Source organism: Mastigoproctus giganteus, chromosome 14 (assembly GCF_048544385.1).
Source record: "Mastigoproctus giganteus isolate SK-2022 chromosome 14, ASM4854438v1, whole genome shotgun sequence".
Lineage (NCBI taxonomy): Eukaryota > Metazoa > Arthropoda > Arachnida > Uropygi > Thelyphonidae > Mastigoproctus > Mastigoproctus giganteus.
In genome coordinates, this window is record NC_143588.1 from 81,995,552 (window position 1) to 82,018,966 (window position 23,415).

General features: G+C 35.2%; 1 protein-coding gene across 1 annotated transcript in view; it reads right to left on the minus strand.

Annotated features, from left to right (window-relative positions):
- The window catches only part of NAT1 (N-acetyltransferase 1), a 321,119-nt gene that overhangs the window by 106,050 nt on the left and 191,654 nt on the right, over window positions 1-23,415 (minus strand). Inside the window, exon 12 of the mRNA XM_090388830.1 lies at window positions 7,278-7,360. Within this exon, the coding sequence (XP_090244956.1) occupies window positions 7,278-7,360 (83 nt within the window). The remainder of the gene's footprint in view (window positions 1-7,277; window positions 7,361-23,415) is intronic.

Genomic DNA, 23,415 nt, shown 5'->3' on the forward strand with positions numbered 1-23,415 from the left:
AGTTATCACTTCCATAAGTCATGGTGGGGAGTATACATTATTTTACATTTCAGACAAATTGGGATATAGCTCCTCAGTATGTCACCATATTTCTTGAATGCTATTCATTAAAAATTTATTCTTCTCTTGACTCCCAGCAATTTATCATTATTACAGCTAATGACTTGTTCCAGATAAGTATATGAACCCACCTTTTCAATTACTGCTCCTTTAATGATTATATCCTTTTCTGTGGCATACCTGTTCATCATTACTTTTGTTTTAGCCATATTCATCTTTAGTCCAAAATCCTTACTAACTCCGCATAACTGACTAAGATTTTCCCTAATTCTTTGGGATCATGGCTTATGATCACAATATCATCTGAAAATCGTTGACAATGGAACTCTCCATTCACACTGACTCCTTGCTGCGACCAGTCTAATCTTCTGAAAGCTTCCTCAAGGGCAGCAGTAAACAACTTCGGAGATATTGTGTCTCCTTGTCAAACTCCTTTCTCAATTTTAAATTTGCTATTGTCTTTGTTTACTCTAGTCTAATAAAGGAGGTAGCGTTCTCATATATTTTCTTCAAAATCATAATATATAGGGTATATATGCCTTGTCTTCCCAGTGCCCAAAACATTGCCTTATGCTGTATAGAGTCAAATGCCTTTTCATAATCCATAAATGCCAGGCATAATGGTGTTTTGTATTCATTTGATTTCTCTATTAGCTGTGATATTACGTGAAGGTGATCCCATAGTTGAGAATCCTATCCTAAAGCCAGCTTGCTCTTTCAGTTGATTCTCATCAAGTATTCTTTCTAATCTGTTAGTAATGACCCTTGCGAACAACTTGTAGATGTGGGATAACAAGCTAATTGATTGATGTATAATTTCCAAGTTCTGATTTATCTCCTTTCTTATGCAGCAAAATTATGATTGCATTGTTCCACTCTTTAGGCGTCACACCTTTTCTAATTCATTTTGTGAAGTCTTGCCAGTTTTTGTTTCGATATCATTTGTCTTTCTGTATTACTGCTCATAGCTACTAATTTAAGTCCTTTGTTTTCCCTTAATGCTTGTTCTGCTTTTCTTGTGTTAAATCTTCTATGTTCTCTCCAAGTCTCTTTCTAATGGTTTTGCATAACTCCGTATACTCAATTTCATCCTGCTCTTCATTTGTCGTCTTCGGTTCATCACGACAAGTATTTCTTGACTAATTTTTTCTTCTTTGGATTTCTTTTTACTTATAGGTTTCTTGGGCTTTATCACTTTCAGAAAGTTGTAGTATTCTTCGTCGATATCTTGGTCCTGAACAGTCTGCAGAAGCTCAAACTTGTTCTTAAGCTTTTTGGCTATTTTAAAAAATCAAATGCATTCTCAAGGGGATTTGCCACTAGTGAGAATATTCAAAAGAATGTGACAAAGATTTGAAGGCAATTCTTAAAGGAAGTTCCAAAATATTTTTGAGCAATAGCACCATCAATTGAATACATGTACAGCCTTCCAAGGTGACAACATTGATTTATATGTTATAAGTTTAGACAATCTTCGATTAAAAAAAAAAAAGAAAAAAAAAAAAAAGAAAAAAAAAAAGGATAATTAATTTATAGCCAGAAATTACTAATTTCTCTTGAGGTCAGGTTTATTCCATTTGGTCAAATACAAGTGCATAAAAATTGTACTGCTAAGGTTTACAAAAACAACAATCTAAAAGTAACAACCGTTTAGCTTTTGTTTACACTTGCTCAGCAAATACATTATTTAACAACCAGAAATTGAGTTTTCTATTGCTAATTACACTAGCCATTTTGAAAAATATTCACTAATGTTTTCTCAGGAAACTGTTTCTGAATAATTTTCTAGTAATGCTGATTCAAAAATAACTTCTGTTTGTTTCTATCACATTAGCTTCCTTCAAAAATCATGAAAAGAAAATTAGACTTTTAACAAATTTTTTATTAATTTCGGTGCACAAATTTAAGAATTTGTGCACCCAAAATAATAACAAATTGCTACTTTTACCAGCTTTTTATATTTAAATACATGTTGAAAACACTATTAAAAAGGGCGGTGTGGTAAAGTCACCTAAACACTCACTTCTCATTTTAAAATCTAATCTACCATCATTGGTCAAATTTTGTTTCTTTTATTTTCTTGCAGATCCTTCTACTTTACAGTTCCTCTTCAGCACCCAGCAACAGTCAGCCTTCACATTGACATTCCACCTCCTCAGCTACCTCATCTTTATATCTTTAATTTCCTGGTTAAACCTCTCACCTTGTTCTTCACTAACACGTCCCACATTTTCTGGGAAGTAGTCAATGTGGGCGTCTAAAAGGAGGATAGGTTTGGGGTCTACTAGTGGTTTATGAACTGTTCTTTGATCAAGACAACAAACTGGTCCTATTTAGCCATACCTTGACATCTCAGTGCATACTCCTTGCCAGACTCTCCCACTCACACAAAGAGGAAGGCATTTTTGTGTAGCAAGATTGCTGTCCAAGTAACATGCCTATCACTTTAAAGTCAGCACAGAGCAACCAATCATGTTTTTTTTATTTAATATTTATCAACAACTTCAAGTTCTCATATGTTTATTTCAACCACACAGTGAGCTACTGGAATTAACCCATATTTATTTCCATTGTGGAGCAACATACGTTTGAGACTTCTCTTTGATGAATCAATAAAAAGTTTTCACTGTGTAGGATTGTAACTAATTCCTAAATATAATGTCTTCAAGCATGTAGACTTCAGTTTCATCTTCAGAAGCTTCACTTTCAGCACTCTCTGCTGCTATATTTTCCAATGTAAGTGGAGGGCATGGAATTGGTAGCTAATCTCCATGCAGGAATGGTCTAATGCAGTGTTTCTCAATCTTTTTACTCTCGTGGCACATTTTCCAAAGAAGAAAAATTTCGCGGCACACCTACATAGTCATAGAAGAAGAAATTTCTAAATTAAATATATAGAACGAAAAATAATATTAACAATTTTTTTATTTATACTTATATTATATCTGTGTTATCCAAACAATTCTTACAACCAAAATAAAATTTTCGGACAATGATGTTAAAATAAAAACGACGCTAGTTTTTTTTTAAGATTTCGTGGCACACTTGGAAAATTTTGCGGCACACCCTTTGAGAAACACTGGTCTAATGGCAGATGAAAGACACAAATGCCCTTCTCACTCTTTGCATTGCATCCCTGTACATTAACTAAGTAAAAGTAACAGTCATCACAGTGGTTTGTAGGCAACCACCAAATCACAGGAATTGCAAATGGCACAGCTTTCTTTTTACTATTTTTCCACAACCTCAATGCTTCACACCATGGGTTAGGAAAATTTTATGCGGAGCCCACTGTTTACTTTGGTCACTGTGTTTCTTTCACTACAAAATAAGCACAATACAGATTTTTTTTTTTTTTTTTTTCAAATTCTGTAATATCTTTGTGGTAGGACTACATAACTTCTACAAATATAACAAAATAAGTTTGGATTGTTTAAACACTTGCGTAAAGACATTTCAGCACAAGTTTGACATGATAACCTCAAAAATAAACTGAAAAATACACTGATAAACACTGGTGCATGGAACTCTCAAAGTCAAGAAACAAACGAGCGAGGCAGTATTGCCAATACAGAAAAGATTTAGTTAACAAATTACCAGCATTTACTCCTAACTTCATACATTCAATAATACAACTCATACGACATCAACTTAAATGATTTATGAAAAAAATAGTATGTGAATAACATTTCCGAAATCAGTGTAAAAAACCGAGTTAAAAGCAGCTATTAGTTTACAATCATCAAAACCACGCAGAGTGGTTTTATCAGAGCTGTTAATCTCATATGGGGCAGAAAGACAGATAATTTAAAATATTCTAATTTTAAATAATATATATAAACATTCTCTACTCATCACTAATGACAATCCAATAACCTTTAACAAGCTTCCTTGTGTCAAAAATCAATTAAAATGGCAAAGAGGGGAACATTCTTCAATTCCAGAACAGCTCTATTGTTTGTGGCAAACAAACAAAACCAACCCTATGCTATATATCAACACATGGAACAATACTGGAGAGTTAAGCAACAAATTTTACAGTTGGATAAGAAACCAACCGGGGTTTTGTTGAACTGACTGGAGAGGTCTGGATTCAAGTCTTCAAATCCCACTGAAGACTTGAATCCAGAGCTATCCAAATGTGTGACAAGAGGCAGCATACTGGTTTGAAATTATTCTAAGGGCTGGCTTGCATAGTATAGCATTCTTGACATTCAGTTTTAAGCCTTTCAGTTGTAATGGGGGAGGGGGAACCTTTATAAGCAGAGAGAACTACAAGTGGTTTGCTTTTTGATGTGAAAAATGGTGGTACTTACTACATTTTCGGACTGAAGCAAAACCAATTGGTAATCAAATTTTCTTACGGAAATGACTTCACTTCCTACTCAGTCACTAACATTGATTCAGTACAGTAAGTAGCGGCCGTGAGAATAAAACGTTACATCTGTCATACTAAGAGACGGAAATTATGCCAATGGCACTAACTCAGTTACTAACATTGATTTGGTAGAGTAAGCAGCAGGTAGTAATATTATGCAAGAATAAAATGTTCAAAGCCACCAAAGAAGCCTCTCCTGTCGAGAAAAGAACAAGTTCAGAAACAAAAAGAAGGAAAAAAAAATACAGAATTTAATAAAATCTGCTTCTCAAGATTTTGATCAACATCAGCCTTCTACATTGATTTCTCATCAAGAAGCTGGACCATCAACATCATGGAATTATATTCAAGAACTTCTTGAAGATTTTGATCCAGAAGATTTGAGTTCAAATGAATTACTTGGGGATTTTCAATTGATTCCTGAACCTGCTAAACAGAATATACTGCAACAACTAGCTTCGATTGCATCATACAAAAAGAAACAAAATCAAATTTCTGATCAATCGTCTGCTGTAGACCCTCCATAGGTTTCAAAAGTAGTCGAGCACGAAATCATTTACAAGAACATTGAACGTGCCCATAACTCCTATAAAGAAAAGAACTTGAACAACAATTTCTGAAAAACACATTTGGAACTGTTTGTCATATATCTGTGATTGATTATGGTATGAAAATTATGTAAAATTGTGCAGTCCAAGAAGTTACATGTTACTTCTCTTAGAATTACCAACTGCAGATGTAACAACTATGAAGGCTTGTAATACTTGTTGAGCATCTCTCAAAAATGATTCCATTCCAACATTTTCGAAGAGCAAAGGTTTCGTTTATCCTGATATTCCACCTCATCTGCCTCAACTAGATTTAGTGGCCGAGCAGCTAATTTCTCCTTGTATACCATTCATGCAAATTAGAAGACTAAGGTGATGGCTTCGGCCAATATGGAATTTTGGGCCAAATTACAAAAATGTTCCTGTAAATGTTAATTCAATGGTCAATCATTTGTCTCGGAGCATAGATGATAATTATTGTGTTAATGTACATATATGAAACGTAAGAAAATTCACAAATCGAGTTATTTAATGGGTTTGGGTTCAAGTATCTACTTATGACTCGTTTGTCTGTATGATATCAAGATCGACGAAAAAATTCTTTAATGAAAACATGGAACACAATAATGCTCCTACACGTGATGAAATGAGCAATGCTATAGCTACTGAAGAAAGTTTAGTCATTCAACAACAAACTTTTTTGTGGAGCAATGACAAATATTTACGAATAGCTCCTGGAAAATGAAATGTTCCACAAAGTTGACTTTTTGATGAACATGCCGAAGAACTGTCCTTTCCTAGCATTTACCTTGGTCAGTATCAACAAAACTTCATCAGATCGGCATGGAGTGACGCCTTATCTTCTTTATATGACGATGAAAATAATGAGACTAAGAACTCGAGATTCGTTTAACAGTTGCTTTTAAATAAGTCAGAAAAGACATAAGGTCACTAAAGAACAAATCCAATCTCGAGAATAATATGTCGATAAATGCATTGAAAACAATTTAGAGTTTTTGAAATTGATTCCCAATTCAACTTATTTACTGGATACAACGTAAAAGAAATCTGTTTGTAATGATTAGACATTTGGGTAAACCTAAGTTCTTAACACTGAGTGCAAATGAAAATCGGTTGGCCTAAATTGATAAAAATTTTATACCAATTAAAACACAACAGTTTGGATATCCTTGACTAGCAAGCAGAAGCTCTTCATTTTATGGAAAATGCGACATTGGTTATTGAAGATGCTGTAACATGTGTGTGATTCATTTTAACAAATGGTGGATTGTATTTTAACTTTACTTGAGTCTAAGCATTTTAGTCCATTTCAACAATATTACGTTAAAAACTATTTTAAATGGATCAAATTTCAACATCGTGGCAGCCCGCATGGTCACATTCTTCTGTAGCTTAATAATGCTCCTAAAGAACCTATGGGAAACAGTATGAACACAATGATAGCTGTGATAAATCAGCTTTTGTCTGTTTCTACTGCAAAAGCCTCTGGTAATATCAAACTCCAATCTCTACTCTTTACAATCTCAAGTGTACATATCATATTTTAGCCATCATAAACCCAATGTAAGTAAATTACCTACCGAACACGTATTGAAATATCAAAAAAAAAAAAAAATAAATGCTTTAAAATGTAAAAATTTTCGGATTCTTTTCATTCCCAAAACCATATATCCCAGTCCAAATCAAGGATGTTTTGACATAAAATAAAACATCTTTCGTGCGTACCAGGTACACACAATGCTTAAGTTTTTCTTCTATTTAAAAAGAATACTATGAATTTTATTCATAGCTTCTTCAAGCAATGTTTACTCATTAAAATTCACACACCAGTTGGAGCCTCTCAACTTACTCAATGAAAAAATCATCAAGCGCTGCACTGACGAAACCTCTTACTGATGAAATGGCAAAACCATCAAGAGAGTGGTAACACATCGTAAATAAAAACAGCAACTGTTCACATGAAAGGTGATGTGCTATCTCTAATGCAACACTGAAGCAGCTCATAGTACTAACCTCAAAATGAGAAATTCCATTTTTTCATAAAGCTCCCTTTGTGAAAGAAATGCTACTATTAATTATAAAATTTTAAAATACAAGAAGTTTTAAATGTCTAAACCAAAATGCGCTGTTTCGTCTATCCCTACAAACAATAACCTATAACAAACAAGCACAATCCGAAGAGTCACCTGAAAGAAATGTAAAAGTGAGTGATAGTAGTAGTAATATACACCAAGTTTCCATTTATGGAATATTTACATAGCACAACTTACTTTTTGGGAATTTTTAATTCCTTGAATGTCTTCACTGCATTCATTTGGTTTTGATTGTTCAAGAAATCATTTAAAAACTCCTCCTGCAAGAGAGGAAAGGGAAAAAAAATTATATTTGTGTGTGTGTGTGTGTGTGTGTGTGTGTATTTTTTGTGGTTTCAATATAAGTAATTTTCAAGAAACTACTTGCCCATCTTGCAATTGGATGCATAGATAGAGCTAGTAAGTATATATATTTTTATGTACATATTGTGTAATATAGTTGAGTCATTGTCTGGCTGTTTAGTTAATGGGAGGTGAAATCAGGAAGGCAATTAAGATAGAAATAGCCACTCCTGCCCTCAAATTACACTAATAGCTTATAGAGTGTGGAAAAATTTTAGTTGCAGAAAATTAAACAATATATGATTGAAGAATATAAAGTTGGTGCTCAGGTTATCCGGGAGCATAATTTCCCGTCCATGTTAGTAATGGCCCTGGACATGGTAGATATATGCATTCTGAAATGGTTGTCTTTCAAATGCATATATCTACATGTCCAGGGCCGTTACAACATGGAGGGAAAATTGCGCTCCCGGCTAACCTGAGTGCCAACTTTATATTCTTCAATCATATACTGTTTACTATACATATTTTGTCTCATATACTGCTTGCTACAACTAAAATTTTTCTACACTCTAAGATATTATTGTAATATAAGGGCAGGCGTGGCTATTTCTATCCTAATTACTTTCCTAATTTTGCCTCCCATTAGCTAAACAGCCAGACAATGACTTTTAGCTATATCACATAATATGTACATTAAAAAAAAATAATAATAAAAATAAATAAATATATATATTGGTCGATTTTATTTAATTAAATGGTATTTATCTGTAGGGAATTAGGTGTATATGGACCAGGCTACCAAGTTAGCAAATGTAAACTAGCTTTAGCCTGGGAGGCCTATAAACCTTATATTAATGAAATGGTATTAAAAATAATATGATGATAAATAATGAAAACAACAATAAAAATGATAATATACAATGTAAATTGCAAATAACATTCCTTCACTTGGCCATCTGTCTGCTTTTTCATAAAGCTCGCTTTGTGAAAGAAATGCTACTATTAATTATAAAATTTTAAAATAAAAGCAGCTTTAAATGTCTAAACCAAAATGCGCTGTTTCGTCTATCCCTACAAACAATAACCTATAACAAACAAGCAAAACCCGAAGAGTCACCTGAAAGAAATGTAAAAGTGGGTGGTAGTAGTAGTAATATACACCAAGTTTCCATTTATGGAATATTTAGGTTAGCAACTGGGAGAGCAATCTAGCTAAGCATATCCATGGCAACACTATTAGAAATCAAACAAACAGGTTAATATACATCTAGATAACACAACGGAAGCAATTAAAAAACTCATAGAAACTCTCATCAAGAATAATATACCCACCAACTACAGCAGACACCATATTAAAGTGGCCATACTTATGAACCTCAACATACACCACCCTAACGCCAACCCCTATACACTTACTGAAAATACACTGAAACAGTTTAGAACTATAAATTGGAATGTAGCTTACCACTACTAGGTTGTCTAAAAATATATGTCCATTATCAAATAAGATAAAAACTTCCCAATTTTGATATCCGGGTTTATTGTGTTCAGAAGAGGCTCGTCATCTGACCGCACTGTAATCCAGCCTACCAAACACTTTCTCCCCTTCCTAAATCAGACAATCTAAATAATGGGAAATTATCACCGGAAACAAATGCCCAACAACAAAATAATTGTGCCTAAGATATACAATACACATAATGTTTATATCCCATCATTTTAATACAGCATAAAACCTAGTGACACAGGGTGAAAATTCACATTGAAGGAGGCTGTAAATATGTACATAGCTATCCCCCCACCCCCTGGGCAAACTCGGGTCGTTATGGTTTAGAAAAGCTATACCGGCCCTGTCCAGGGGATAGCAACACATTTTTATTAACATACTTGTATTTTCCAACACATATTGTACTGATATAAACACATCATTTCATTTATATAGGTTCCTTCCGACATCAGAAGCAACCCCCCCACCCCCCCAGCACAAATATAAATCCTCTCATGGCTTTCAAAACACTCGCATTGACACAGGATATATTGCCTACAGCAATTTCACCATCACACCATAATCTACAAAAGGCGCGTCTGCACAATATAATCTTATCAACATATAAACAACAGAAGGCGGGAACTGACCCCCTTTTCAGCTTGACCACCACAGAACAAGAAGGAAGTAAGAACCTTTCTCATTTATTCTGATATATACCTGTTGGGCTTTGTGTCACCTATCCCAGTTTGCTGTTTCTGACACTACGCTGGCAAAATTTTAAATTAAAATTTAAAAATTTTACGAAAATTAAACTAAACATTATACTTTCTCATTGAATTTCTATTAATTTTAAGTTTAATACTATACTATCACTTAAAAATTAATAACTGGCAAACTGGTATGGGGACAACAGAAACGGGTAGGTATGAGACATTCCTTTAGTCTGGCTATCGTTCTGCTCAAAGCCCCCGTTGAAGTAGCAGACAGATGGCCAAGTGAGGGAATGTTATTTGCAATTTACATTGTTTATTATAATTTTTATTGTTATTTTCATTATTTAGCATCATATTATTTTTAATACCATTTCATTAATATAATGTTTATAGGCCTCCCATGCTAAAGCTAGTTTACATTTGCTAACTTGGTAGCCTGTTCCATATACACCTAATTCCCTACAGATAAATACCATTTAATTAAATAAAATCGACCATTATAATTTCATGCACGTATAATGTCTAATTGTCCTATGTACAATAGCATTAACGTTGCACAAATGACAAATATCTAATACTGTAAACTTTACCAGATATCATTATCATAATCTACAATAAGAATACAATATATATATATACAGTCGAACTTCCCAATAACGAATTCGATAAATGTGGCGAAAAAATTTGTTATAGAGAAATTTCGTTATATAGAGAATATCTTTTTTATTAGAAATTGTTATCTAATTAGAAAATGAAAACGAATCTACTTTTATTTTTAATGTATTATTTCAAAAACATACTTATTTAAATTACGTTTACACAATTTTCGCCGCTAAATATCATAAATTAAAAAAATCTGTAAATTTCGTTTGCACAGTACAATTAAAAAATTGTCTGATTCTCAAAGAAAACCTCACATTTGTTCAGAGCATTAAAAACATTATCACGAACATTTTCACAAAACTGTAGACCCACATGAACCATTTTAAAAGCGTTAATCATTTCTTTGCGAGTTGGCTTTTTTACGGGTTGTTCTAATGCGTCTTCAGTGTCATCGTTAATTTCTTCGTGATCATGGTCGTGTCTAACACTGTTCAGCAGTATTTCATCTTCATTTGGATGTTCTGTTGTAGTCAGACCTTGATCTACATAAACATAACCATCCAGTGTTATATCATTTTCGATGTTTCCAGACGATTCTAATAATGTCCAAAAGTTTTTCAGTTGTGAAAGGGGCAGTTCATCTTGTTTGTCCGGTTGTTGTTCGACTTCTGCATTCAATGCAAATCCTGCTTTTGAAAAACAATTTTGAATAGTGTATTCAGTGACATTGTTTGTCCAAACTTTTGCCAGTTCAGAGATGCAATCTCTAAGGTTAATTATAACCTCCAAGTTTCTATTTTCTGATAACGCATTGACATTCTTCATTATTATTCTCTTTCGATAATGAAATTTAAAATTTTTAATAATGCCTTGGTCCATTGGCTGGACCAAGGCATTATTAAACGTTACGTTTGGTGGTAAAAACAACTTCGCACTTTTAAGTTTGGCAGAAATACTGGCAAGATGTGCCAGACAGTTGTCAGTTACCAACACGATTTTCCTTTTTTCTTTTGTTATACGCTTGTCTAGTTTTAATATCCATTCTTCAAAAATATTACTTGTCATCCATGATTTTTTATTAAAGGTGTAGTCAACTTCCAAAGATTTTATGCCTCTAAAACATCTTGGGTTTTTTGATATTCCGACGACTAAAAGTCTTAATTTTTCACTTCCTGTCATATTTGCTCCAACTAGCACAGTGATTCTTTCTTTGCTTTGTTTTCCGCCAAAACATTTATCATCCTTAAAAGCAAGTGTTCTATTCGGTAAACATTTAAAGAATAAACCCATTTCGTCAGCATTAGAAACATCCTTACGCTCATATTCTTCCAAAATCTTCTTTAAGGTTTTATTGTTTTATTTTTATTGTTCCTCCAACTGTTGCAATCTTCTTCGCTTACATTAACACTTTCTCCACAAATAACCTTTTCCACAATTCTGTGGCGCTTCTTAAATTTATCTAGCCACCCAGTGCTCGCATTAAATTCTGTATGTCCAAGAGACTGTGCAAATTTCAGAGCTTGTTGCTTAATTATTAGGCCCGATATTGGGATAATTATCAATTACACGTATCATTTGCACCCATTTTAGAACAGCTTTATCAACATCTTCGTATATACACAACTTAATTCGCTTCTTGTCTGCTCCTCCTTCAGTTGCATTTAAAATTGATTCTCGATTTTTTTAAAATCGTAGATAGACTGCTTGCAGATATGCCATATTTCTCCGCAACATCTTTTTTCTTAAAACCCTGGTCAATATCATAACAATCTTTGCTTTATCGTTAATACTTAAATTGTTTTCGCAATTGTAAAAATTACTGGACTGCAGCTCTTGCCGATACATAAACCGGAAACTTATGCTGCGCTGGCCATATAGTGAATTGTTATTACAGGTACCGCCTACTCAATGGTGTTCGCTTGCCAATTCAACAGTATCACTCACTTTGAAGAAATATACGACTTTGTGATTTGTGAATTTCTTTTATTCCGCTTTCATTCATATATACACGAAAGAAAATTTATGATTAACGTATGCTGTATGTTACTTTTCAGAAAAAAAAAAAAAAAAAAACAAGGGCATTAGTCTATGTGATTGATGACGAACGAAAAAAAAAAAAAAAAAAATTCACGAAAACCATCTACTGCGGGTCCAGTTAGACGAGAACGGACATATCATATAATGATTGACATGAAGGTCACGTGGTACAGTTGAATGAGAAGCGAATGTCACTCAGTAGGCGTTACTAAAAACCGAGGTGCCTCCGTAGCCAGGTGGGAAGGAGCAGCAGTGCATAGCACACGCTTCTTGATTAGACCGGGGTTCGAGCCCGTCACTACCAAATATGGAGGATGCGGAAAGGTCAGGGAATGACCACCGGATTCCCGGAGCAATATGGCCTTAGTTGCTAATGCTCCAAAAAAAAAAAAACCAAAAAAACTAAAAACCGATTGTGGTAGCATTCTATGTATTGCCGCCGCAGCGAATTTCGCTTCCCCTGAGCCAACATCAATTTACAAATCTACCCTATTCATTGTAAAGTTTACGACCACTTTTAAGAAAACCCATTTGGTTTAATAACTGCAACAAAAATGAAACAAAGACCCTCCTACGGCCGTCAACGGCCACAAGTGTTCACTAAAATGATGATTATTTAATTCCAGATGCTAATGCGAAATTTCGGAGGGAAGGAGGCAGTATATTTGAGTGGCTGTTTAGCAGTAAATGCTTGAAAATCTTCAAAAATGCTTTTACTAATTTTTTTAAAAATTCGTTATAGAGAGACTAACACTTCGTTACATGGGGTTAATTTTACATGTAATTTCGTTTCAAGGTGCAATGTTTCGCGAAAAAATTCGTAATATAGAGAAATTCGTTAAATAGAAGTTCGTAATAGAGAAGTTCCACTGTATATATATATATATATATATATATTAATTTTTCAACGAATCTGACATAACATAAACATGAGACTGATGCGTGATGGCATTACTTAAAATGGAATCAAATATCCATTTTAAATCTTACACATACTGAATGAATATCAAATGAAAATTTTGCATGGATTCATAAAAAACAAATTTCATTTAAAAATAAATGTCAATTACTCAAGTCACACAATGTTAAATTTCAGAAATAATTGTACATGAAGACAGAATGCATGTATGTACTACTGCACAAACTGAAGTGAGCTGGAATTACAGGGAAGATCCATAACCTTACAGTGGTCGAGGGAACTGACAGACTCCTCACAAAACTGACTGAAACTTTCTCTACCTCCCTGACTATAGACAGTTTTTACAGATGTTTTTCAAGTGCTATTCTACAGTTTTTATAGTGTAAATGCATGAAAGAACTGGTCAGGTGCTAAATGACTGATCTTGTAACTATTTTTATTTAGTAGCTGTGCAGCACCTCACAGGTGTGCTTAAAGTGATTACACTGATTCCATTGTTTTTTTTATGCAACTTCTGGAAGCTTTCTTGATAGGCTTCTTTTCAAATTGCTAACAGTTTCTGTGTTGCATTTGTGATTTCTTCAGTGCTTACAAATTTGAGAATTATTAGGGGAATTTAAGCTTGGGGGGACCACAGTGATGGAGTACCTTGCAAGAAATTCTTGAATGAAAAGTGCTGAGTGAAAGTTCTTGAATGAAAGTGCTGAGTCATGATGCAAGTGCCAATTCTCTGATGCCCACTTTCACAACTGTTTTCAACAAACAGCATCACACAATCACTGTAGTATCCCTAGTTCACTGTTCGATTATGTGCAACCCAACTGTTATCTTCACATTTGATCAACTGCTTTGATTTTTCATTTTTCAGGCTTTGAAAAAGACAGTCTTCCATTGAGGACTGGTTTCTGAGTCACAGGCATACACCATCAATACATCACCAGTAATGACAGAAGGAACAAAGTACTGTTCCATTACACATACTCACTGAATTTTAGCTCACTGTGATTTCTTTTCCTTCTTTTTTTTTTTGTTTCCCAAGCTTAAACCCCCTCCAAAAGTTAGATTTGTAAGGACTGAGAAAATTATTCATGATGCAACACAGGAACTAGTAGCAATTTGAAAGGAAGCCTATCAGGAATGCTTCAGAAACTTCTAGAAGATTTGAAATCAGTGTATACAGTCAAAGAAAATACTTTGAAGGTGATCCATCCAAATAGCCAATAAGCTAAATCATTCCCCTCCCATTTTAGCTTAACAGCAGCAGCAAGTAAATAAAGATCCTGACATATGAGGCACAAACTTGGCTGCAATATGTCACATTTCCAAACCTTGAGTTAAAAGTAATTGTCATATCCCATGAGACAGCATTACTCAAATTGTGTTCTGCGTAACACTAGTGTTCCGATAAAAATCCTATTTAATAATTTAAAAATAAAATACAGGTAGTTCCCAACTTAATGAGTTAATTCATTCCTAGCGCGCGCTCTTAAAGCAAAACCTCGTAACGTGGGAATTTATTTCCCACAGACAACGTTAAAAATAGGGGTAATGTTCAACAATGAAATTAGGTAGCTAATTAGTTTGTTTAAACAATGATTGATTTATCCAAAGAAATGAAAACGTAGCCAGTAAAATCAAGCAAATTATAATAATACAGAAATTATTTATGACTTACAAATGTTAAAGAATATTTATTCATCATCATTGACTAAATGCACACTCGTTGATCACTCATTATTGGCTTGGCACTTGTTAGTTTGTTGCACAAGGAGTCGTCATCTTCAGAAATAATTCAAGAGGCATTTGTTTCCAAGATAATCTTCTCTTTTCTTTATAAATTTCAATAGCATGTATAAGCATTTTTTTAATGGAACACACAAATTGCAACTAACACGATTCGCATGGTGTTACAAGTTTACGAAGCTTAAAAAAAAAAAAAAGGAATGAAGAGAAGATTCTGAAAATTTGTTTTTTGTACGATTGAAGATTTTAGTAAAGGGCAAACACATTTCACCACAATAACGGAAAAGACCACAAATTCCAGCTATCGATATTTTCACAAATGGAATAACATTCAGTTTACTACCCTTTCTTAATTGCTTGTAGTAACAGAAAAGCCAAATAAACTGGAAAGTGCAAATTGTTTTTATTGTTTTATGGTCGCGACTTCCAGAAATGTGCTTTAGAAAAATATCACACAAAGCCATTCAAAAGCCGTTAAGGGATGAATCAGATTGGTCCACTGGATTTTGATGGTTCAACAGTTTAGGATCCTGCTCAGGTGGCTAACAAACTAAATGAGTATTCTGCATCTACATTCACCCATGAGGAGTTATTCAGGGAGGGGAATGCCAGAGGTGAGTTAAACTCTGGCAGTGAGCTAGATGATTTTGTAATAACTAAGAGGAAAGTGGAGGAGAAATTGTTGAAGATAAACATAAAAAAGGCACCCAGGGTGGATGGGATCTATCCAGTTATATTAAAGGAGACAGCAAAGGAAGTAAGCAAACCCTTAAGCCATAATTATGAGAGCTTCTTTGTACTCAGGGAAGGTACCCATGGACTGGAGATGTGCAAATGTGGCCCCAATTCACAAAGGAGGATCGAATGGTGACACAAGTAATTATAGACCTCTCAGATTAACTTCTGTTCCAGGAAAACTAATGGAGGCACTAGTTAAAGAAGCACTGCAGGATCATCTAGACAAGACTTCAGTTATAGCTTGGACACAGCATGGTTTTGTTAAGGGTTTGTTTGTTATTTTGGTTTTAGGAGCATCAGCAACTAAGGCCATATTGCTCCAGGGTGTTCATTCCTTGACCTTTCCGCATCTTCTGTATTTGGTTGTCACAGGCTCGAATCCCGGTCTAATCAAGAAGCGTGTGCTACGCACTGCTGTTCTTGCCCACCTGGCAATGGAGGTGCCTGGTTTTGTTAAGGGAAAGTCTTGCTTGACCAATTTGACTGGATACTATGCTGTGGTCACAAAGGAACTGGAAGCAGGGAATAACTTTGATATCATATATTTGGATCTTAGAAAGGCTTTTGATACTGTTGCACATGGAAGACTGCTGAACAAATTGGAGCAGTGTGGCATTTGGAGACAAATTGCTGCTATGGATAAAGGGATGGTTGAGTGGGAGAAGACAGAGTGGTAATCAATGGACACTGCTCATCATGGACTTATTAGTGGAGTCCCTCAGGGTTCAGCGTTGGGTCCATTGTTGTTTTCTGTATTTATAAACGATATTGATGATGGTATATCAAGCTTAATGTTTGCAGACGATACGAAGGTTGGCAGGGTTGATAAGGACACTAATGACAGTACGCTGCTGCAACAGGATCTAGAAAAGTTGAGAAGATGGGCTGAGAGGTGGCAACTGAAGTTTAACATTGACAAATGTAAAGTACTACATATGGGAAGCAGTAAACCCATAGTAACGTGTCGACTCTGTGGTACTACACTAACAGTGGTAGAGAATGAAAAGGATCTGGGGGTAATTGTGCAGCAGATATGAAGTTTTCTGAGCAATGCAGACGGTCTGCAAGAATAGCTCACGGTGTCTTGTCAATGATATACAGATATATCATTGACAGCAGGGATAAGGAGGTGATTATCCCCTTGTAGAAGGGGATAAACACCACCTTGTCTGGAGGCCTCATTTTAAGTAGGATGTAGAGCTGTTGGAATGAGTACAGAGAAGGGCAACAAGATTAGTGAATGGAACAAAGGGTTGCTCTTATGAAGAAAGGCTAAGTTTTGCAAATTACAGTGTCTGGAGACTAGGCACCTGCGAGGTGATCTGATTGAGGTGTATAAAGCTTTGAATGGTTTGAGCATGCTCAATGCTGATGGGATTCTTCCTCTTACTCAGAATAATCACCTGAGAGGATATAAATTCAAATTGAGGAAAGACAGATGTAGGATAAATGTGCAGAAGTTTGCCTTTAGCCAGCAGGTAGTTGGTTGGTGGAACTGACTTCCATCCTTTGTCATGGAAGTTGATAGCCTAAATAAATTTAAGGCTGGGCTGAACAGGTATTTGGAACAAATGGATGGGTGAAATGGGAGCATTTTTTTTTTTTTTTTTTTTTATGGCTGATATTGCATAAGCTTGCTTTCTTGCATCATATGCCTCTACTAATGCGCACTATAAAAACAACCTTTTAGGGAGTTATATATAGCAAAAATTTGGACTTCCAAGGTGGTTGAATGAATTACCAAAAAAACAATGAGTTATTTGGTTCATTACAATATTTCATTACGAGATTTTCGCGATACGATGGTAACGGATTAATATCGTAAAGCCCAGTACACTGTATTGTATAGCTACAGGCGGGGTTTAAATGTGGTATTTATGAATGTTTAACATTCATTTTTTGCAATTAACGTTCATATTTTCGATTTTGTTGATACTTGGGGAAGAAAAGAAAGGAAAAAAAAAACTCGTAAAGCGTGAACTGCCTGTAAATAAGTTTTGCATATTTGAAGTATACACCACTTTTGTATCATTCTAATTTGTAAATTTTTTCCCCCCTGTTATTAATATACTGTACTGGCATCGATTAATAATCGAATAGACAGCAGAACACTATTTTGGAAGGCTTTGCATAGAGAATTGTGTAGAAGTAGTGACATCTAAAAAGTAGCAATGCAGTGATCTAATATGCCATTCGCATGCGATTTAGCCTGGAGTACACAGGTTGAGCGAGAGAAGGAAGTGAACAGATATAGTGCATCGTTTGGTTAGATGAAACAAAATAGGCTTCTGCTGACTCGTTCTTGCATGTGGTGCAGACTGTCTTTGCAATTATGAGATTAGTTCTGTAATAGTGCGAAAAACTAGTAAGCACAGCTAAACTCACTTCCCTGTATAAATATTTTTTTGATAATTATCAGTATTTCAAAATATTATTATTAAAATAAATAACCATGGATTTGTTGTTGAAAAAAGGAACTTTAAAACGAGAAGAAAGTACTTCTAGTATTGCAACTGTGGTTGATGAAAATGAACAAAATATTGTCACACTTCAAAGTGAGGATAACCAAATCGCAGTCTTTGTTCCAAAAAAATCCGAAGGTAAAATCCAACTGATAAAAGACCAAATCAAAAGTATGATGACAGTTATTTGAATTTGGGCTTCACATGTGTTGGAAATAAAGATACTCCTGATGCACAGTGTATTGTAAAATATTAACAAACATTTCTTTGGCTCCCGCTACACTTGTGTTCTGTAAATACGTAAGTGTTCCATAAATATATTGTGAGATGAAAAGTGTTCTGTAACTAAAAATGTTTGGGAAACGATGCCATAAGAAATACCATCCCCAAGTGCAACTTTGTAGAGAGTTATTCCTTTAGGTACTATATGCAGGGCACTGTATTTGTCACTGATTCCACATAGTCCAGCTAATATAACTTTATAAATATGTACAGTCATCTGTTGGATTTCAAATAAACAATAAATTACAAATTCTAGATGTAAGAAATGGAATTTTTCTTTCAAACCTGGGAACATAGCAAGTGTCTTTGAAGCATTACTTCAGAGCACTGTATAAACAAATAACAATGGCAGATCAGGCCAGTTGCAGTTTCATTCCTACTAAGATGTTTTATTGTGTGACAGCATCAGAGGCATGTGTAATCTAATGCTAAAGACTGAATATGTTTTATCTGAAGAAACGGAGGTTAGCAGTGATGAGGAATCAATTTTGATGGAGAAATCAAAGCCTAGAAAGAAGCAGAGGCTGGAAACAAAACAAATGAAATAGCACTGAGGTGAATTCATTCCTAAAATATGAGTTTGACTACAGTAATTCAGGAATTAGGAAAGCAGTGTTTCCTAATGACTGTAGTGACCTGAAATAAGTACTTTTTTTTGGAAAATGTTTTCAGAATTTTCAAAATTAGTTGAAGAAAATACTTATGCCATTAATTTTGCCTCAGTAAGACAGTGGAAAGAAATATTTATTTCAGAAATCTGTTTTATTGCTATACTTATGCTTGTGGTGTGTAATAAGAAACTTTATAATGTCTAAAGAATACTGAACAAATAATTGGCTCTTGAAATCCTTGGCTTTCTCTGGGATTATGGAAAGAGATTTTTCTCTTTACTCAGAATGCTCCATTTAATCATAATGAGGAAGAGGAAAATGGCAATTATATACACAAGGTGAGATTTGTATTGAATATTTTAAGAAAGAAAAAAAAATTTTAGGAACACTTTTTATTCTTTTTTGAAAATACGCATCCACAAGAGCCAAATTCTGTTCAAAGGAAGACTTGGCACAAAATAGTTTGTTTTATGTGACATCTTCTTACAGTCACATAGTTCCCTGAGGAGCTGTTGTGGCCACCAACAAATTTCTCCAACTGCATCGATCATGTGCTATACCAACAGCATCGCAAAGTATCACACCCAGAAGTTCACTGATCCCATCCTTCCACATAGTTGCAGGTCTTCCTCTGCACCTCTTCCCCTTGGTTTTTCCTTCCCTTCTTACTATATGACCAAAAAACGTAAGTTTTCTTTTGCTGATGCTATGAAGAAGAATTTTAGACCTGCCAATTTTATTCAAAACCCATTCATTTGTTCTTCGATCCAAGTAAGAAATATGCAGTATTCTCCTGTGACACCAAATTTCAAATGCCTCAATTTTCTTCCTGTCAACTCTCCTCAGATCCCATCCTTCATATCCATAAGTGGCAACTGGAAAAATTAATGAATCAGTGATTCTCAGTTTTGTCTTTAGGGGCAGATCATCTCCTCCACAATTTTATCAGATCAGCGACCAACGTTTTAGTAATTGCCTGTCGTCTCTTTACATCGTTTGAGCAGTCACTATTTTTATTTATTCTTGACCCTAAGTAATCAAATTGATCAACTTCGATATCTTGCCCATTAACCTTCACTTTACTGGAATTGAGATTATCACCAATAACCATAATTTTAGTTTTACACACATTCAGAAAGAATCCTTTTTTCTTACTTGCTTCACATACTCTCCTCAGAGTTTCTTTAAGATGATCCTTAGAATTACAAATTAGCACAGTATTATCTGCGTAACAAAGGTTGTTTATCTTGGTATATTGTGAAAATATAATCTGAACACATTACATTTTCACAATACCCCAATTTATTCCCACGGGAGGCAAAATGCGTTTCCATGATTTTTTTTAAGTTTGCACCGCATGGCAAAAACTTACGTAAAGTCGAATTTCCGTAAGTTGGGGAGTTCCTGTATTAAGCTAATCATTTTTGCTTTATAGTTCCCTTCTCTCTAATTGGCTGTTCAATTCAGCCTATAATTTTATTTAATTCATTATATCATATAGGATATTTACATTCTCTCTTTCTCCCACTTTCAATATTTTCAATTTCTGCTATCCTTTTATTAGTTTTGGCATTTTGTATAATTAACACCTCCATCTTTTTGCTTTTTCAACAGATTTATTATTTCTACCTCATACAGAAAAACTCTTTATTGTATACAGAAGGCACATTGATGCATACAACTCCCTTCATGGTTACAAGCCAGGGGTTTATATAAAAGAAATTACACAACACAATAAACAAATATGAAAAAAATAAAAAAATAACAGCATTATGACTCCAGAAAGGTTTTAACACTAGAGCGATGAATCCATGGCAGTGATGGACAGGTCATTGGGAGCAGGTTCTAAGGTGACATGGTCCCAAGAATGAAGTCGATCAAGTACATTCTGCCTATATTTCTTAATTACTGCGAACTTGTAGAGGTCACTATCCAAGGAGTGTATGTCCTGCAGCATTTGCATGAGTAAGAACCAATCAAATAACTTTAACCAGTTTGGACTGGCCAGAAGGATTGACCCTAAGGCTTGGGACTGGGATCCTCCATTAGCCCAGAAATCTGGTACTGAAATAATGCTAACTATCATTATGACAGCAAAGAAGAGTCTTCTCTCGTTAATGATGGCAGGAGGACATCTGATGCTGAGAGTTGCAGCCATCTGGGTGGTCCTTGGTGCAGGGAGGAAGCTGAAATTTCCATATGGCACACTTCAATAGCCAGAATTCCCAAGCGAAAATCCATCTAAGATGTGTTGTAACAGTTGAAGCGCATACTTCGGTGCCATAGAGTATGATTGGATATGCATGTCTTAATGTATTTACACCCAATAGCCTGGTCATGGATATGGATAAGTTGCTGTTTAATCATCCACCGGAGTTGACAGAACTTTATTTGATGGTGGTCTGTATGCAGTAGAAAGGGAGCGTTTGATCAAAAATAATGTCCAGATCTGTATGTTGTTGGACGGCAGAAATTGCGGATCCTCTTAAATTGGTTGCACTATCATTGGATACCGCTTCAGCAAGAAAGTCAACTGTTTCGACTTCTCAGAATTGATGTGAAGACGGAAACCAAAGAGGAAGGCTTCAATGTTCGGGATTTTCTGAAGAATTAAGGCATTGATGTATTCAATGGTGTCTCTAGGGTTGATGGGAGTAAACAGTTTTATGTCATCAGCAAAGGTGATATCAGTTCTGCCCATCACGAATGGCACGAGAACAGTTGAGAACAAGTGGTTGTTGTTCGGATTTAACGACACATAGGCTTCTAGGGCCATATTGTGTCTTTCTAATGGTTAATAGAAAACACTAACTTTATTGTAATACCTGTTATATTTTATGGTATATTCCATGTTATTTAGGAAGGCAAACAGTTCTTTCTTATTAGGGTCATCTCCAAGAATCTGCAATAATGTTAGTGATGACTGTGCATTGGCAAATGATTTAAAGCTGTTTGAGCAGATATTGAGAAGGTGAGGACAGTCCACTAATAAATGACGAATAGTCAGTTGCACACGACATGAGCATTGAGGAGCGCTGTCATTCATTAATAGATAAAGGTGTGTGAGGCAAGTATGCCCAATTCTTAACCTTCCTAGAATTACTTCTTCTTGTCTGCTTTTCCGGAAGCTGGACAGCCACGGCTTTGGATCTGGTTTTATTCAGTAAAGTTTTTGTTTCCTGGATAACCTCTCCAGATTACTGACCAGCTATTGTAACATGCTTTAAGGATGATAGGTTTGAAATCGGTATATAGAACTTGACAAGTCTGTAAAGTAGAAGTATCTGGTATCCCAGAATGCCCTGGAATACAGCAGAATGTCAGTTTGGTTTGACTCATTACATGCAAGTAATTTAGAATGGATTTGTTTTATAACAGGGCGAGAGGGTAATTGGTATTACTATTTATAGCAGAGACAGCACTGAATGAGTCAGTTCATATCAAAGCAGATGGAATTAGATGTTCAATAATGTGATCCAGAGCTAGCTATGGCATAAAGTTCAGCAGTGAAGATACTGCATTCTACTGGTAATGAGACAGAAGTGGTGATTAACAAGAATATTACCACAGCATTACTACTTGGGTCTCTGTTTTTGATCCATCTGTGTAAATTTCACAGGCCTGTGAATGAGAAAGAGAGTAAGCTGCATGTAATTGCAGCTTATTCTCTGCAATTACATGCAGCATGTGATTGCAGATATTGTAACTGCATGTGAGATATTGGAGGGAGATAAGGTGTTCTTTCCCACTGTTGAAAATAATCATCATATATTGCACAGATATTTGTCCAGGGTGGATCTGGTAGTGTCAAATCCTGAAATATATTACCGATTTCTAGATTCCATGATTGAGTCAGTTCCTTAAATTTAAGTGGAGGATGTCGGTTTTCACTTGGTTTACTATTGTAAAATGACTCCTATTCGGTTTTGTATAGATATCAACTAGGGTGAGAGGGAAGACTGCAAATTTTTGTGCCATACAGCAGAAGTAATGTTTTTTTTTGTAGTAGTAGTAGTAGTAGTAGTTGTTGGCGCATCCGCTTCTGTGGCCATAATGCACCTCCCAAGGTTTTTGCAGTACAGTAATACCCCGACTTACGAACTCGGAGTTAGGCGGTTCTTGATTTTTTTCGTTTGATGTATATCTAAAATTAGCTTACCAGTGATTTGGAAGTCAAATCATAAAGCTTGAGTGACAGCTTCCGTTTTTCAGGACTGGTTTGGTCACCACTTCATACCCGAAGTCGAACGTTATTGCAAGTCTAAATAGATTCCATTTAAAGCGATGCTTCTTATTGACAATGAACCCGGTCACCCTCCTGCCACCCTAATTAATTTTGACCCACGTGTGAAAGATGTGTTTTTGCCTCCAAACACAACCAGCTTGCTTCAATCGATGGACCAGGGAGTCATCAAAACATTCAAGGCTTACTA